Genomic DNA, 15447 nt, shown 5'->3' on the forward strand with positions numbered 1-15447 from the left:
TGGGGATAGGGAGTCTGCCTGGGTTGAATTTCAGCCAGGAACTCAGTCTAGATTATGGGGAAACCCAAGGGAAGTTGCTGGGAAAGGACGAATCCCTTGGGATTAAAAGGACCTTTAGAGACCTTCCTTGCAAAATCCATTCTTGTCAGATGGCCCAAGAGCTGTTGCTTGCATGCTTCTTTGATGGGGAGCTCAGCTCTTTAAAAGTCACCAGTTGCATCATAAACCAAATCTTACCATCTGAAGGTGCTTCTTCGGTTAAATGGAAAGCTGCTCCCCTAGAATGTTCTCGCCTGGATCATTCTGATCCCTGGGTCACCAGAGAATAAATTGAATCTCTTGTTGACACAGCCACCCTTAAACCATTTACAGTAGCTCTCTGCCAGCTAAGACTTCTCATCACCAAGCCAGAGATCCCTTAACTCTTTGGGCCCTAGTGGGTGTGAGCTGGGGCTCCCAGTCCTCAGGGCCGGTCTTTTCTCCCCCTGAACCACTCAAGGTCGCACATGGGCAGCGCAGGGGATGTGCGGTTCGCCCTGAGCACAGCCACGCACGTGCCCTCAGGCCTGCACCGCCGCTACTCAGCCCTGCGGGACGAGTCTGCCAAGGTGAGGGGTGGATGGGTGAGTGTGGAGGGCTCTCCCCTGGGGGAGTTTGGGGTCAGTTCGGCCGCGTGCCTGGCTCCAGTTTCACAGACGGCTGGCGTGCGGTGCAAATCCTCCCCCTCCCGGCCCACCCCCACGCCCCATGTGGACAACAGCTGCAGCCCTGGGGCTTGGGGCCATTGTTAGCTGCGACAGCTGTGCCCCTTCGCCTTGGCCTCCTGGTGGGCAAGTGGTCGGGGCTGGCGGGCGGCCAGCCGGTCCCTGAGGCCCTACTGAAGCGTGTGCACGTGTGCCTGGGGTGCGAGCGTGTGCTTCTGGTGGTCAGGGAGGGAGACGCAGGGGTGAGGTGGAATTGGCCGGCTTTCTGGAACACGAGCTGTGGTTTATGGGGGAGATGAGGGAGGGATGGCAGGTTTAAGTGGCCCTGGGGATGGCACCTGACGTTTTCTGAGAAGCAGCTTTGCATTCTTGCTGAGCCTGCTGCCTGGGGGATGGGGGTTGAGGGTGGGGGGAGCAGGAAAGAAAGGATAGCAGAGGACTGACCTCATCTTTTATCTGGGGAACCGGGATTCCCTCTTAACCCCAGAATGGTTAAGCACACTGTGCCCTGGGCCCAGGGCCTCGGCTTGCTCTAAGGCACTACAAGATACAGGTAGAGGAGGGAGCTCCTAGTCTGATGGGGGAGGACTCCTCTTTGCCCTTAGGTAACCCCTACTCTGATGAGGTCACAATCTGAAGGGGTCTCTTTCTCCCTTCACCCTTTCCTCTCTCTGTTGATAAGAACACAGCAGGTGCCTAGAAAAGAGCCTTAAGGGAAACTTGTGGGTCTGGGTCCTAGAGGGTGGGGTTAGTATACCTCTCTGTTCCTAACCCCCCACTCTTCTGGCTCGCTCAGCCTCCTTCTGTGCTCTTTCCTCTTCCGGGCCTTTGTCCACTGAAGATGTTTGTAGCGTGACTTCTGAGACCACCGCCTCTCAGGGCTGGGTACGTCCTGAGACGTGCTGAAACCCTGGGAGATGCTGGTCAGACAGGACTGCTTGGCTTCTCTTGTCCCCTGGATCTAGTAACTCTTAGAGAGTTTGTATTCATAGAAAGGGGTAGCCTTTCATAGTGCTAACTTTGTTCCAGACACTGTGCTAAAGTCCTTACTCTGTTCTCACGATTACCTACGTCATTGGTAGGTACTGTTACCATCCCCATTTTACAGATGAACAAACTGAGGCACAGAAAGGTTAAACAACTCTACCACTGTTGCACAGCTAATAATCAGATTCCAAAGCAAGACAGGCTCTCTCTGGAATCTGTTCCTAACCATTCTGCTACCTGGCTCCTTGAACGGGGGTAGTATTTCTTAGACTCTAGTGGCAAATAAATCACCTGGGAAACTAGTTAAAGTGCAGGTACTCACTTTGTGTGTAGCCTGGGGTGGGGCTTGACATTTTGTGCTTCTAAGTTCTAACGAGTCCCTGGGTCCCCGGGAGGAGTCTTTGCCGCTGGGATAGGTGGGGAGGGGCCGACTCCTCAGCTGCCTGGTGTGTCTTATCACTACTCTCCCCCCTCCTTTGCTAAGGACTGGGAGCCCTCTCCACTGCCTGGGGGGCTGGCCCCCACCGCCGCCCCTGCCTTTGACAGTGACCCTGAGATCTCTGATGTGGACGAGGATGAGCCAGGGGGTCTGGTGGGCTCCGTGGATGTTGTCTCCCCCAGCGGCCACTCCGACGCCCAGACTCTGGCCATGATGTTGCAGGAGCAACTTGATGCCATCAATGAGGAGATCAGGTTCGGGCTGGGGCAGAGGGCCTGTGGGCGCCTTGAAGGACAGAGGTCCCTTTAGGTTGGGGCACCGCAGGACAACTTCTCTGTGTATCTGTGTATCTGCTTGCTTCTGTATCTTCTAGCTGCACCTCTGAGTGCCTAGTCTAGGGACTCGGTGCGGGGCATCAGGCCCCATGCCGGACCGAGAGGGGTGAGAGCTCGGCCTGACTTCTTGGGCTTCATCTCCCCTCCCGGGGCTGGGGAGACTGCGTTCCCGCAGCACCTGCTTTTGAGACTGGAGCTCCCACTGACTGAGGCCAGATCGGGGGAGAACATTGTAGATGCCCCTGGCAGTCTTAACACAGTCTCTGAGGGAGGCAGTGTTATTTCCATTGTCCAGAGAAGGGACAAGCAACCAGAGGGGTTAAGTGATTTGCCCGAAGCCATACAGTAAGTGGCAGGGCCGGGATCAAGACATGTACTTGACCCTGCCTTTATAGGAGGTTTATGAATGTTTATGCCCAGCGACATAACCAGCGTGCCTCAGCCTAGAGGGCTGTAGGGGACATCTGGTTCCACAGTTTCCACACTTTGGGATTTCACAGACCAGTTAAAAAGAAAACATCTCTCTCTCTCTCTCTCTCTCTCTCACACACACACACAGGAAAGAAGGATATTAACATAGGGCTGCCAACTTTTATTCTGGAAAGGAAAACATGAAAGGTAACTACTGTCTCCTATCACAACCATTCTGCAAAAGAAAGGACATTTTCACATCCCTCACACTGGAAAGACATACTCTCAGAATAAAGACGAGTCTGGCTCCTAACGGACAGTTAGCATTGTCACATCAATGCATGTATGCGTGTGCACATGTGGGAAGGAACAAAGACATGTGCCTCTGTGATCACCCCCTCCCCGCCCACACATACAGAATGATCATGGGTTTTCTCACTTTTCTTGGAAGAGGGAAAACTCCATCAGGGGTCAGCATCAGTTAAAGGACCCAGGTTTGGGACCTGTTGGCTTGGGCCCCTCCTGACATTGGGTCTAGGGGGAAACTGAGGCCAGAGCGTCTGACTCCGGGTGGCCCGCCTAGTCAGTGATAGGTCAAGAATTCTGCCTTCCCGAATGGTTTGATTCCCACTGACTAAATGCCCTGCTTCACATTCTGTTACGTGAAGTCAGCTATTGAGACAGAGAAATGTTTCTGAGCTATTGGGGGGGAAGATCGAGCAGTGTCCGCTAGGCCTGATGTTATGCCAGAAACAGTGTGGGTTCCCCTGACGTTGCCTGCTGCCTGAGGTCCCAGGGTGGGGGATGCGGTACCTGCATCTGCCCCCCCTGCTGGGCTTGCAGGGGATGTGGGGGGACCAACACAGTGTCTGGTTGGGTCTGGTCCCAGGATGATCCAGGAAGAGAAGGAGTCTGCGGAGCTGCGTGCTGAGGAAATCGAGACTCGAGTGACCAGCGGCAGCATGGAGGCCCTCAACTTGACTCAGCTGCGTAAGCGCGGCTCCATCCCCACCTCTCTGACCGCCCTGTCCCTGGCCAGCGCATCCCCTCCGCTCAGCGGCCGCTCCACGCCGAAGCTTACCTCCCGCAGTGCTGCCCAGGACCTGGACCGCATGGGGGTCATGACCCTGGTGAGAGTCTGGAGGCAGTTGATGAACAGCCCAGTCGGCTCTGGGCTCTGCTCTGGGGGCTGGTTGAGGGTCGCCGAGAAGCTTTGGTAGGGCTCAGTCCTCTCGGCTGGGCCTGGTGTCCTCTTCCCATGTTGGGCACGGACCCCAGCATGTCCGGTCACCAACATGTCCTCCTAGAATTGGCCGGGGCCTGTCATGTCTTCCTCAACCCTGTGGAGAAGCAGAGAGCGAGAACCTCAGCTCCTGCCCGTACCTCTCCCTCTCTTCCAGAGGGAGCCCTGACTTAGTTTTCCAGGCTGGCTTTTTTTGGCTGTGGTATTCTCTCCAGGCCCCTGAATCGTACCTTCTCCTCCTAAGGCCATTGGGCTCCCTTGGGGTTGACTTTCGGGCATCTGGAGGGTGATTCTGAGCTTACCCTGTACTTTCTTTTCCAGCCCAGTGACTTAAGAAAGCATAGGAGGAAGCTGCTGGTGAGTGCTGCCCGATGACCCAGGTACTAACGGGTGAATTCTCCCAGGCCCTTCCCTTTGGCTTCTTTCCCCTGGGCCCTTGAGTCTGAGTCTGGGCTCAGAGAGGCCCCCAGTCTTCCCACCGCACTTCTCCAAGCTCCTCTGCCTCATCTGGGCTGGGTAGGCAGGCCCCACATCTCTCCCTCTATCCCCTGACGGCTTCACTGTCTGTTCAGTCGCCAGTGTCTCGGGAAGAGAACCGAGAGGATAAAGCCACCATAAAATGTGAGACTTCTCCTCCTTCCTCACCCAGGACGCTGCGGCTAGAGAAGCTTGGCCATCCCGCCCTGAGCCAGGAAGAAGGCAAAAGGTCAGTGGCACAGGTCCCACACCTCGAGTCCCTCTACCCCAAGGTCATCTCATCCCTCCCCCTGCCTCTGGAGGGACAGAGTCTCCCGTATCCAGGTGTCTGAACATCTCACTTCTGTTTGAAACACCATCGGGGAAGGACATTCCCGTGTCTTCTTTGGTCACCTGCTCTAGTCACACCCCGCCCCCCCCCCAACCTCTGACACTTGCCTGTAAGTTCTCCCTGAGGTCTCACTTCCAGGCTTCCTGGTGTAACGAAAGCCTCTCTCTTTTCATTGCGCCCCCTCCTGGCTGTCTTCCTGTAGTGCTTTGGAGGATCAGGGCAGCAACCCGAGCAGCAGCAACAGCAGCCAGGACTCCCTGCACAAGGGCGCCAAGCGCAAGGGCATCAAGTCGTCCATCGGCCGCCTGTTCGGGAAGAAGGAGAAGGGCCGGCTGATCCAGCTGAGCCGGGATGGAGCCACGGGCCAGGGTGTCTGTCCACGTCCTAGCAAATGGGTGCAAGTGGAGGGGCCAGAGCAGGAGGGAGTCCTGGGGTCTGGCCTCCTGCGCTGGCCTCTTGGGGGCCCGTGTGTGGAAGCTGCAGTCACGCAGGTCTCGACTCCAGGGAGGAGAGGCAGGTGCTGTGGGCGAGAGCTGTGTCACGGTGGCTCTTGGAATGCTGTGGAAGGGATTCCTGCCCGGGGTGAGAGGTTGGACCTCTGAGGTTTCTTGTAGTTCGGAGGTTTTCTGACGTCCTGTGCTCAGGACCTTTGGGAGGACTCGGTTCTTGATTAGAACTTATTTCTAGTGCATCTGCCCTCCAGGATGCAACAGGTCGTAATGCCTCTTGATGGCTTCATAGATACTACATTCGCATAAATGCTTGGGCAGCAGTGGCATTACCACCTAATAGAAAGTTCTAATAGAAAGTTCTATAGAAAGTTCTAATAGAAATAGAAATGTGCTAATAGAAAGTTCTGCTGCGTGCTTGGCACCTGGTGGGTACACAGTAAATGTCAGCTGCCCTCCTCCGCCTTCCCCTGTTCCTGCTTTCCTTTCCTGTCCTTCTTCCTCTTTCCCTCATCTATTCAGTCATTTGTTCAACAGACATTTATTGAGTACCTACTGTATACAAGGCTTAGTGTTGGCCATTCTCTCCAGGAGCTCAGTGTCTCATAGAAAGGGAGAAGGGAAAGAGATGATTCCAGAACAGTGTTAGGATAGCAGTGTGCTTCAGGCGCTTCTGGAAGGCAGAACTCAGCCTTGGAGTGGTAGGGATGCCTGCAGTGGCTTCCTCTACTAGGCAACTGCTGGGCTCAGGTTGGGAGGCTAAGTGGGAAGTAGCCAAGCCAAGAAGAATTGTGTGTGAGTGGTCTGGGGGTCTGGGGGAGGCAGGTTCTGGGAGTGGAAGCTCTGTATGCGATTGCGGCTCTTCAGAGTGGGGGAGACAGAGGCTGGGAGAAAGGAGGAAGTGGCTGTGGACCCTTGGTGGGCTGGCTCAGAAGGGCCTGGAGAAGTTCTCCGGGAGGCAGCAGGGGCATTGACAATGGCATGCTGGGGGAGGGCCTGATCAACTAGAAAAAAGGAACCTTTGAACCCCAGAGGCATAATTAGACCTTCCTTTGCCTCAGAGAAGGTGTGAATCAGAAGCCAGCTAGCTAAGTGAGGAGGAGGAAGAGGGAAAGCAGGTACCTCTGTCTAGGTGGGGAAGGAGGGGGAGCACCCTGCCTCCAGGCCTGAGGGGTGCGGGGTGGGGTGGTGGTGGAGCAGGTGCAGAGGGCGCTGGGAGGGAGCTGAGAAGGGCACATCTGTGGATGAGATCTTCTATGGGCAGGCTTAGGATTTTCTACGCTCCCTGCACCACAGTGATGCCTGACCCTGAGACGGCATTTCACCTTGTTTCCTGGGTCACCCCGGACCTACGGCCAGCTGCACTGGGTGAAGGGACGGGAATGAGACGAATTCTAAGATGTGGCACCTGCTGTGAACTCTGTAGGGGCCTGGCGTCTGTTAGGGGGATCCTTGATAGAAGAAGACAGAGCTAGGGATGCTCCCCCATGGGGATTGTGCAAGATTGCTCCCTGAGCAAGAGGCTGAGGGGCACACGGCTCTCAGTGTGCCCATCTTCCCACCCCCAGCCAGGTCAGGATAATCCTCTGTGAACCCGGAGTAGACTCATGTATGGCTCTGTGGGTTTCCTTTGCACCCTGGTTTGGAGGAGAGCTATGTTCTGTCTAGGATTCTGCTGTTGGAGGAGTAGGAAGGCCTCGGTCCATCTGGCTGGAAAATGCCTCCAGGGCTGAGTCTCCCCAGGGGAGACTCTCTGGTCCGGGTGACCCATTTGATGCCATGGTGGGGCCACCGGGATGTAGGGACATTGAGCAGAGGCTCTGGGAGTGATAGATTGTCCCATTAGGCCTCCTGGGTTGTTAAATGCTGAGGAGCCTCCTGCGGGTCTGCTCCCCAATCCTGGCCCAGGCCAAGGGAGGAGAAGGAGGGGCCTGGCTCACATGCCATCTCTTCCTTCTAGTTATGCTAACAGACTCCGAGCTTGGTCTGCAGGAGCCCATGGTGCCTGCCAAGCTGGGGACCCAGGCAGAGAAGGACCGGCGGCTAAAGAAGAAGTAAGAGCCACAGGCCAGGGGGGGAACCCAGCCCCTTGCCCACTGTCCTTTTCTTGGCCTGCCGTGGGACTGAGCTCAGGCAGCCAGAGCCAGAGCCAGGCCCTTTCTGAACTGAGTTGGCCCAGTGCACCTGGGCACAGCGGGACTGGGAGGTGATTCTGAGGGTGAGCCAAGGAAGAAGGAGACTGGGGGTCTGGGGGAGAGAGACCCAGGACCTGTGCATCTCTGACAGAGCAGACCGAAATGTCTGTGGGGTCAGGCCATGTGCAAAGTCGGAGCCCCTTGTCCTCTGGGGATGGAGAGGAGTCCTGCCCGTGTCTCGCAGCACAGAGCAGGGGCAGCAGTCTAGTGGTGGGGAGTCGGGTTGTGAGAGTGCACTTAGCACATCCTGCAGTCTCAGGAGTAAGTATGGTTGGGAGAAAAGGAGACTAGTGAGTCTGTTCTTCCTCTTCCTGCAAGACACCAGCTGCTTGAAGATGCCCGCAGAAAAGGAATGCCCTTTGCCCAATGGGATGGCCCTACTGTGGTCTCCTGGCTGGAGGTAAGCCTATAGTTTGTCCCCAGAAACTAATCACCCATGTGATATTGGGAAAATCCCCTCACCTTCTCAGGCTGTAGATTTTTCCGTCTGTAAAATGGGAAGGAAAGACATTTGGTGGTTGTCATCGCTACATTCCTAAATTCCGCACCGTGTTTGCTCTTTTGAGACTATGGATGAGGCCTGGCCCTTGTTCCTTGATATCATCAAGCTCTTGAAGGTGGGGAAGGGGCTGAACTTACCCCCTGTGCCCGTGTCTGCAGCTCTGGGTGGGGATGCCCGCCTGGTATGTGGCCGCCTGCCGCGCCAACGTCAAGAGTGGAGCCATCATGTCGGCCCTGTCGGACACAGAGATCCAGCGCGAGATCGGCATCAGCAATGCCCTGCACCGGCTCAAGCTCCGGCTGGCCATCCAGGAGATGGTGTCGCTGACCAGCCCCTCTGCCCCGCCCACCTCCAGGACCGTGAGTGGCCTATCCCTCACGCAGGGCGTTTTCTGAAGTCCTGGTGTAGAATTTGCGAAGTTTCCCATTGGCCTTTGGGAAAGTGGCAGCCTTGATTCCTGCCCCTTCCAGTCCCTCAAAGGGCTCCATCTGATCTCTAGGAGGGGCTAACATTGATACCAGGAGGATCCCAGCAGCCTCGTTCCCTGCCTTCCTGGTTCCCTGCGTACCACGCATGGGCCCCATCCCCCTATCCCCACTCTGGGAACCATTGCAGATCTCCGGGCCCAGTTTCCAAGGATGGGGCTTCCAGGGGTTCTTCGTGGTTACCGGACTTGGGGATGCAGAGGGGTAGGGCACTTGTGAATTCTGTCCTGGTCCTCCAGCCTCTCTGTCTGACTGCAGACTAGTCCGTGGACTCTCAGAGTAAAGTTGCTCACGGCCATGCATCTCTCTGATTGGAATCAGCCCGTATTCTAGATCTGCGCCATTCATCCATCTTCATTCAGGAAATGTTTGTGGAGCTTTTGAGATGCCAGGCCCTGTGCCAAGCAATGTTGCTGCAGAGATATGGGGAGGTGCTCAGAGCCTCAGTCTGCAGGGCTTGAGGCTGCGCCTGTGGGAGGACTCAGGGGAAGGGATGTTAGTCCTTGTCCTTGGGGTTCCTAGCCTCCAGGGAACCCTGGGGACCCACATGCAGGACCTGCTAGGTTTCCTCTCTGCCTACAGTCTTCCGGGAATGTCTGGGTCACCCACGAAGAGATGGAAACTCTGGCAACACCCACTAAAACAGTGAGTCTGGCCCTGGGCCTCGGGCCTGGGTTGGGGCTGTTGACCCCCACAAGGATGACGGGAAGGTGGTGGGAAGTCAGAGGGGGTGGCAGTCGGTTTATATACGAGACTGATATCCTGATGTGTGTTGGGTTCTGCTCTCAGGTGGTGGGTTGGGAAAGGAGTGGGAATGGGAACAGTTAGTGGGTGCTGGGGGTTCCGTCCCAGGGGGCCCCGAACTCACCCTAGGCCACTGGTGCGCTGTAGTGGAGAAGAGCTGGCCTTGGGAATAGGGAATGCTTTGCCCAGCTCTGGGCCTGAAGCTGCAGAGTCCTTGTGCTTGATGCTTGGTGGGGGACAGGGAATGGGAGAGCCTGGCCCTTTGAGGGGCTCCCAGCCAAGCCTACAAGGTATGGGAGTGTGTTTTCGCCGCATACACATTTGTTCTGCCCTCAGCGCAGACACAGACGCCTGCACTAGCACAGACACCTTGTGTTCCGTCTTGCCACCCAACAAGCTCCTCCTAGTCCCCTTCCCAGCCACTGGCGTGTCAGCTCCCTCTGCTTGATGGGGCCAGGGGTGCATGCTTCCAGCTTTCTTGACTTTGCCTGTTTCCCCTGACACGCTGCACTCGTTCCCGCTAGGACAGTGAGGAGGGCAGCTGGGCTCAGGTAAGATCCCCTTCTCTGTCCCGAGCCACCTCTCAGGAGTTCAGGACAGTGTTCTCCCCATGGGCTCTCTGCCCAGCAGGACTCCCCGAGTCCCAGTCTGTTTATGTCCCCTCTTTGCATGAAAGGTCCCAGACGGGTTTTCTCATCCCGCTGAAGCCCCGTTCCTCCTTGTTCCCCTCGAGCTACTTGTTCTGGTTTCTCAGGGTGGCAGATGCTGCCTTAGAGGGCCGTGTCCCCAGCACACCTGCCTCTTTCCCTCTCTTCCTGGGAGTAATGAGACTGAGATGGCCATGAGTCCTCGTGCTCACCCCGTCCCCTTTAAGGGGAACCCCTGGTGACCTGGGCAAAGACCTTTTCCTCATTCACTGAGTTGGCAAATATCATAAGTGATAAGTGCAAAATCTAAGCCCCAAAGATTCATAGAATTTTATACTACAACTCAAAAACAAGCAAACTTAATAATATAAAATTTTAGAGAAATACACATTGGTGATTGGAAAAACTGTAAAAACATTTTTTCCAGCAAGGGCATGATAGAACCTCAGCATAGCAATGACTTCTAGAGGGACAGCAGGGGACGGGACGGGGAAGGCGAGCACGGGGCAGACACAGCCATGGGGTGGTGTGGTTGGTGTCCATTGATGTTACCTTCCTCTTTATGCTTAATATCGAAGCTATACTATGATATTATGCTACGTTTATTTTTATATGTATAACACTTTCACTTTTAAAAGCTAAAATCAGTGTTTCAATCTAAAAAAAATGAAGTAAGGTAAGGAAACAGAGTGAGGGAGTGGTGCTCTTCCTAAAGTCTTTTTTTTTTTTTTTTAAGATTTTTTTATTTATTTGACAGACAGAGATTACAAGTAGTCAGAGAGGCAGGCAGAGAGAGAGGGGAGGAAGCAGGCTCCCTGCAGAGCAGAGAACCCCCCCCATGACCTGAGGGAAGGCAGAAGCCTTAACCCACTGAGCCACCCAGGCGCCCCCCTAAAGTCTTTCTAAGAATAGGTGGCCAGAGGAGTCCCTGCTGTCGGCAGGAGGTGACAACAGAGCGGATGGACGGGGGCGGCTGGGATGTGCAGAGAGTGCTGGCGAAAGCAGCAAACAGAGGGGCTGGGGAATTCCTGGAGTGGACACCAGAGCTCAGAGTGCAAGCGCAGACCATCCCCTGTGGCTTTTGACTTTAGTCTGTTCCTAACTCTCAGGTAGATGTGGGAGGCCAGTTTCCCAAGTGAGATCGGCTTTTTTTTTTTTTTTTTTTTTTTTTGCTTCCTTGCCGCTCTGCCCTCTGTAACTCGGCCTGTCCCCTGGGCTCAGTGGGCTAGAGGCCGGTGGAGAAGCAGGAAGGCAGGTCGGCCACACACCACCGCAAATACATTCTTGAGTCGAAGGACTCCGTATTATCTGCTGCCTGGATAGCTGCTTCTGTTCATTAGTGTAGATAATCGATCCGTGAGTGGAGCCGTATCATTCTGAGGTCTTAAAAAGTACCATTTAAACCCCTCCCCCTCCTCCCACTCCCAGCTTCTCAGTGAACATAAGCGGCTGTGGCGGCTCCACAGGCTATGCCAGCTGCGGCCGGCTGGCGAGGCCCTCCTCCCCCACAGACACTCTGCCTTGTTCCTCCAGACCCTGGCCTATGGGGACATGAACCACGAGTGGATCGGGAACGACTGGCTGCCCAGCCTGGGGCTGCCCCAGTACCGCAGCTACTTCATGGAGTGCCTGGTAGACGCGCGCATGCTGGACCACCTGACCAAGAAGGACCTGCGGGTTCACCTGAAGATGGTGGACAGCTTCCACCGGTGAGCAGGGGAGCCCGGCCCCGGGGGCTCTGTCTGCAGGAACGTGGCTGCCTCCGGCTCTGCCTGTGGCCCGTGTGGGTGCCAACGGGCCTTCCCCTTGCAAAAGCCAGGTCCTCTTCCCATCTCTCGACGTGAGGGAGGATTTGGTCCTTTCCCCTCCAGCCCTGAAGACTCAGGAAGTCATTCTTGCTCAGCCTTACATCCTTGGAGCTTTCCCTCCTAGGTCTGCCTTTCGTTTCTCTGCCTTTGGGCTGCCCAGGTTTCTCTGTTTACTCTAGGAAGCCTCTGCCCGAAACCAGGGTCCCGCTTCCATGTCTACTGATTTCCTTCCAAGCTGAGAGGAAAGGTCTTTCTTGGCCCTGGTGCTCCTTGCATCCCGCATCCTTGCCTCTCGGTTTCGAGCCCGCGCCGTTTAGTACAGGATGCCATCCAAGTCTCTCCTCCCCCTTGCTGACAAGGTCTCCTGTTCACACGTGTCTGCGGCGGAGGTCTCCAACTGGCAGCCCGTGGGCAGACTTTGGCCCCACAATTGTGTTTTGTTGGGCTGACACGGTATTTTAAAGATTATGGATTTAGTTGCCAGTGTTTAAGCACTAGGGAATTTTCCACAAAATTCTGGATGTCTGGCTTCTCTTAAAAACTGGAAGATGTGCTGACACATTCTAGCGTGGGGACAGCCAGCTGGAGCTGGTGGCAGCCGCCCTCCTACGGCAGGTAGACGCGGTCTCCAGATCTGCTTCACTCGCTGTGGACCTGCTTCACCGCAGGAAGCACTGGGGCTGGGGAGCCCGGTGGGTGGTAAAATCTAGGGCTTGACCGTCGTTGGGAAGGCTTTTTAACACGTAGCTTCAAATCACACAGGTTGCTATTTTAGCCACGTTCTTTGTCTTTTATCTCTAATGCCCACGGCCACCCTGCAGGAGAAGTATGACCCTGGCTCATGTGCTCTGAGTGCCACTCAGCTGGATAGTAGCGCAGCTGGTGTTCAGACCCAGGAGAATGAGAGGATAATGTGATGAATGTTGGGGCTGGGAGCGTGTGGCTTTTCAAGGTTCTCTTGGGAGTCTGTGGACGTTTCTCGGTCTCTCTGACTCATAAACCAGGGAAGGTTCAATTTGGAAGGGATCTAGCTGGCTTCCCCATTTCACGGGGAAGGAAACTGAGGCATGGGAAGGAGCATCAGGGATGGTAACTGAGTCCAGCCCTCTTTCCACTACTCTGCAGAGCCCGTGATGCTAGAACTCCCTACTGTGACCTCCCTTGGCATTCCCCCACGCCTTCCCAGGGCTGGAATCTCTTGTCTCTGTCCAGGAGGCTGCCAGGCCTTGCTGCACCTGTTCCCTCCTCAGTGATGGATAGGGCTCGGGAGAAGAGGGGAACCCTCTTGCTGAGCTGGGAGACATGTGCCTGGTGGGGTAGGGGATCAGTCAGGCCGGCCCCACCCAGCATTCTGGAGGTCCTCCTGACGACCCTCTGCCCAGGCCCCTGGAGAGTCTCAGCTCTTTTCCTTGGAACATTGTGTTCTCTTGAGTGGCTTTCCTAGAGAACCAGCTGTTTTGATAGGAGAACCAGCGCACACGGTCATCAACAATGTTCTCCTGATCGTGGTGCCATTGCTGAGGGTCTGGATGCCTGGATGCTCCAGGGGCTAGGCCGAGCCCGTCTGTGCACCGTTCTCTGTGATGCTCGTGGCAGCTCTGTGGGACAGAGGTGGTCACATCTCCATGTTCCGAGGGCCACCAGGCTGGGAAGTGGCACAGCTGGCATTCAGACCCAGGCTGATCTGACTTTAAATTTTCACCATGCAATGCAATGGCTTTGAAAGCCCTAGGAATTAGACAGAAAACGATAGCAAGTGGGATCAAAAGTAGACAGAAGGCATTTTCAATCAGGAGGTATATGTGCTCCTGCTGCCTCCAGTGGACCATGGCTTAAACCAGGGGCCTGAGCAATGACTGGTTGCCTTGGGTCAGAAAAGAGTTCCTAGAAGTGGTCTCTGTGAGCTTCGAGGGCTTGTTCTAGGAAGCAGGGCTGCCTGGGGAGAGCTGAGGGGAGAGAAGGAGGGAGCAGGCAGCATGATTTAATTTCACAAGGCAATGGCCTCCGTAATAGAGTTGGGAGGGAATGTCTATTCCTATGTTTGATAGATGACAAAGTGCAGAGAGGCTGAATGACAAGCAGGTTCAAGGGAAGGAAGAACACTAATGAAAGGTGGGATGAGATGCCTTGAGAGGTAGTGAGTTCCCTGTCTCAGAGGAGCTCACACTACTTCAGAAGGATTCTACACAGGTGGTCCTGTGGTCGTCTGCATGAGATGGGAGCTTGGGCTGGTGGCCCGTGGAGTCTCTTCAAGCCTACAGATTCTGTAGCGTCCTTCTGGCTTGTTATGATTTATTGAATGCTTACTCTGCACCTGGTACTGGTTAGGTACTCTTAGCATTTTCTGCGAACTATTTCATCTCCTTCATTAAGCATTTATGGTGTTTACTGTGTGCCAGGCACGATTCTAGGAGTTTGAGACATATCCATGAACAGAACATGTTGCCCTCATGGACTTTACATTCTTTTTTTTTTTTTTTAAAGATTTTGTTTATTTATTTGATAGACAGAGATCACAAGCAGGCAGAGAGGCAGGCAGAGAGAGAGGAGGAAGCAGGCTCTCTGCTGAGCAGAGAGCCTGATGCGGGGCTCGATCCCAGGACCCTGGGACCATGACCTGAGCTGAAAGCAGAGGCTTTAACCCACTGAGCCACCCAGGCACCCCTCATGGACTTTACATTCTAACTGAGAGAGACCAACAAGGATCTATCCATCCATCCATCCATCCATCCATCCATCTGTACTGTGTGTGTGTATATATATATATATATACATATATATATATATATATATATATGTATATATAGTATGTTAACAGATAAAAGGCACTAGGAAAAAAATTAGAGCAGGGTAAAGGGGATTGGGAGTACGAGCTGCAGTCATGGTGGCAATGTTGCCATCTTAAATCAGGTGGAGAAGGGAACCACTGAATAGAGAAGATGACATTTGAGCAAAGACTTAAAGGAGATGGCGGGGGGAGGTTAGACATGCAACAGATAGGGGAAGGAATGTTCCAGGCAGAGGGAGCAGCTAATACAAAGGCCCTGAGGCACATAGGCAGGCATAGTGTGCCTACTGTGTTTGAGGAAGAACAGAGGGGTCAGTGTCCAAGGCAAATCGTGTACCATGGATAGGTCATTGTCAGGACTCTGAGTGAAATGGGGACTCAAAGAAATATCTATAGGGATCTTTCTGTAGGGTCCTATCTGTATGGGTCACGTATCTGTAGGGCCATTCCAATGCCTAGAGAGTGGGGGGGGTGGCTGTTGCTTCATTCAGGGAACTTTCTTTCCATCAGTCAGACCCATACCCTGGCCGCAAGGGGGGACCCGGGGTGGGCAGAGGAGGGGAAGTGGCCTTGGGCTGGGTCACATGTAAATCCTGGGAGAAGGAGGAGCACAGTTGGGCTGGGGGCTCCTGGAGCTGAGAGACATAGGCCTGGGCGTGCTGGGGCTGGTGTTGGATGTGGGGTCGAGGTGGCAGGAATGGGGCCCCACGGAGACTTTGGCTCAGGGGGGGCTCTGTGCCTGCAGAACCAGTCTTCAGTACGGTATCATGTGTCTGAAGAGGCTGAATTATGACCGGAAGGAGCTGGAGAAACGGCGGGAGGAAAGCCAGCACGAGATCAAGGGTAAGCTGGCCAGGCTCCTCGGGCAGCCTTTCGGGGAGCAGGGTCCTGCCTCGCTGTTC

General features: G+C 54.8%; 1 protein-coding gene across 3 annotated transcripts in view; it reads left to right on the plus strand.

Moving 5' to 3' along the window:
* PPFIA4 (PTPRF interacting protein alpha 4) overlaps positions 1-15447 on the plus strand; it is a 46558-nt gene that overhangs the window by 23790 nt on the left and 7321 nt on the right. For 2 of the 3 annotated variants that reach the window (XM_032317881.1, XM_032317880.1), the window contains exons 14-26: positions 500-608; positions 2176-2384; positions 3766-4006; positions 4441-4476; positions 4692-4825; positions 5130-5296; positions 7337-7430; positions 7890-7971; positions 8232-8432; positions 9141-9203; positions 9827-9853; positions 11483-11658; positions 15291-15388. In XM_032317881.1, coding sequence (XP_032173772.1) covers positions 500-608; positions 2176-2384; positions 3766-4006; positions 4441-4476; positions 4692-4825; positions 5130-5296; positions 7337-7430; positions 7890-7971; positions 8232-8432; positions 9141-9203; positions 9827-9853; positions 11483-11658; positions 15291-15388 — 1637 coding nt within the window. The remainder of the gene's footprint in view (positions 1-499; positions 609-2175; positions 2385-3765; positions 4007-4440; positions 4477-4691; positions 4826-5129; positions 5297-7336; positions 7431-7889; positions 7972-8231; positions 8433-9140; positions 9204-9826; positions 9854-11482; positions 11659-15290; positions 15389-15447) is intronic. The other variant, XM_032317882.1, reaches the window with a different exon arrangement.

This window comes from Mustela erminea, chromosome 17 (genome assembly GCF_009829155.1).
Source record: "Mustela erminea isolate mMusErm1 chromosome 17, mMusErm1.Pri, whole genome shotgun sequence".
In the NCBI taxonomy this organism is placed as follows: Eukaryota; Metazoa; Chordata; class Mammalia; order Carnivora; family Mustelidae; genus Mustela; species Mustela erminea.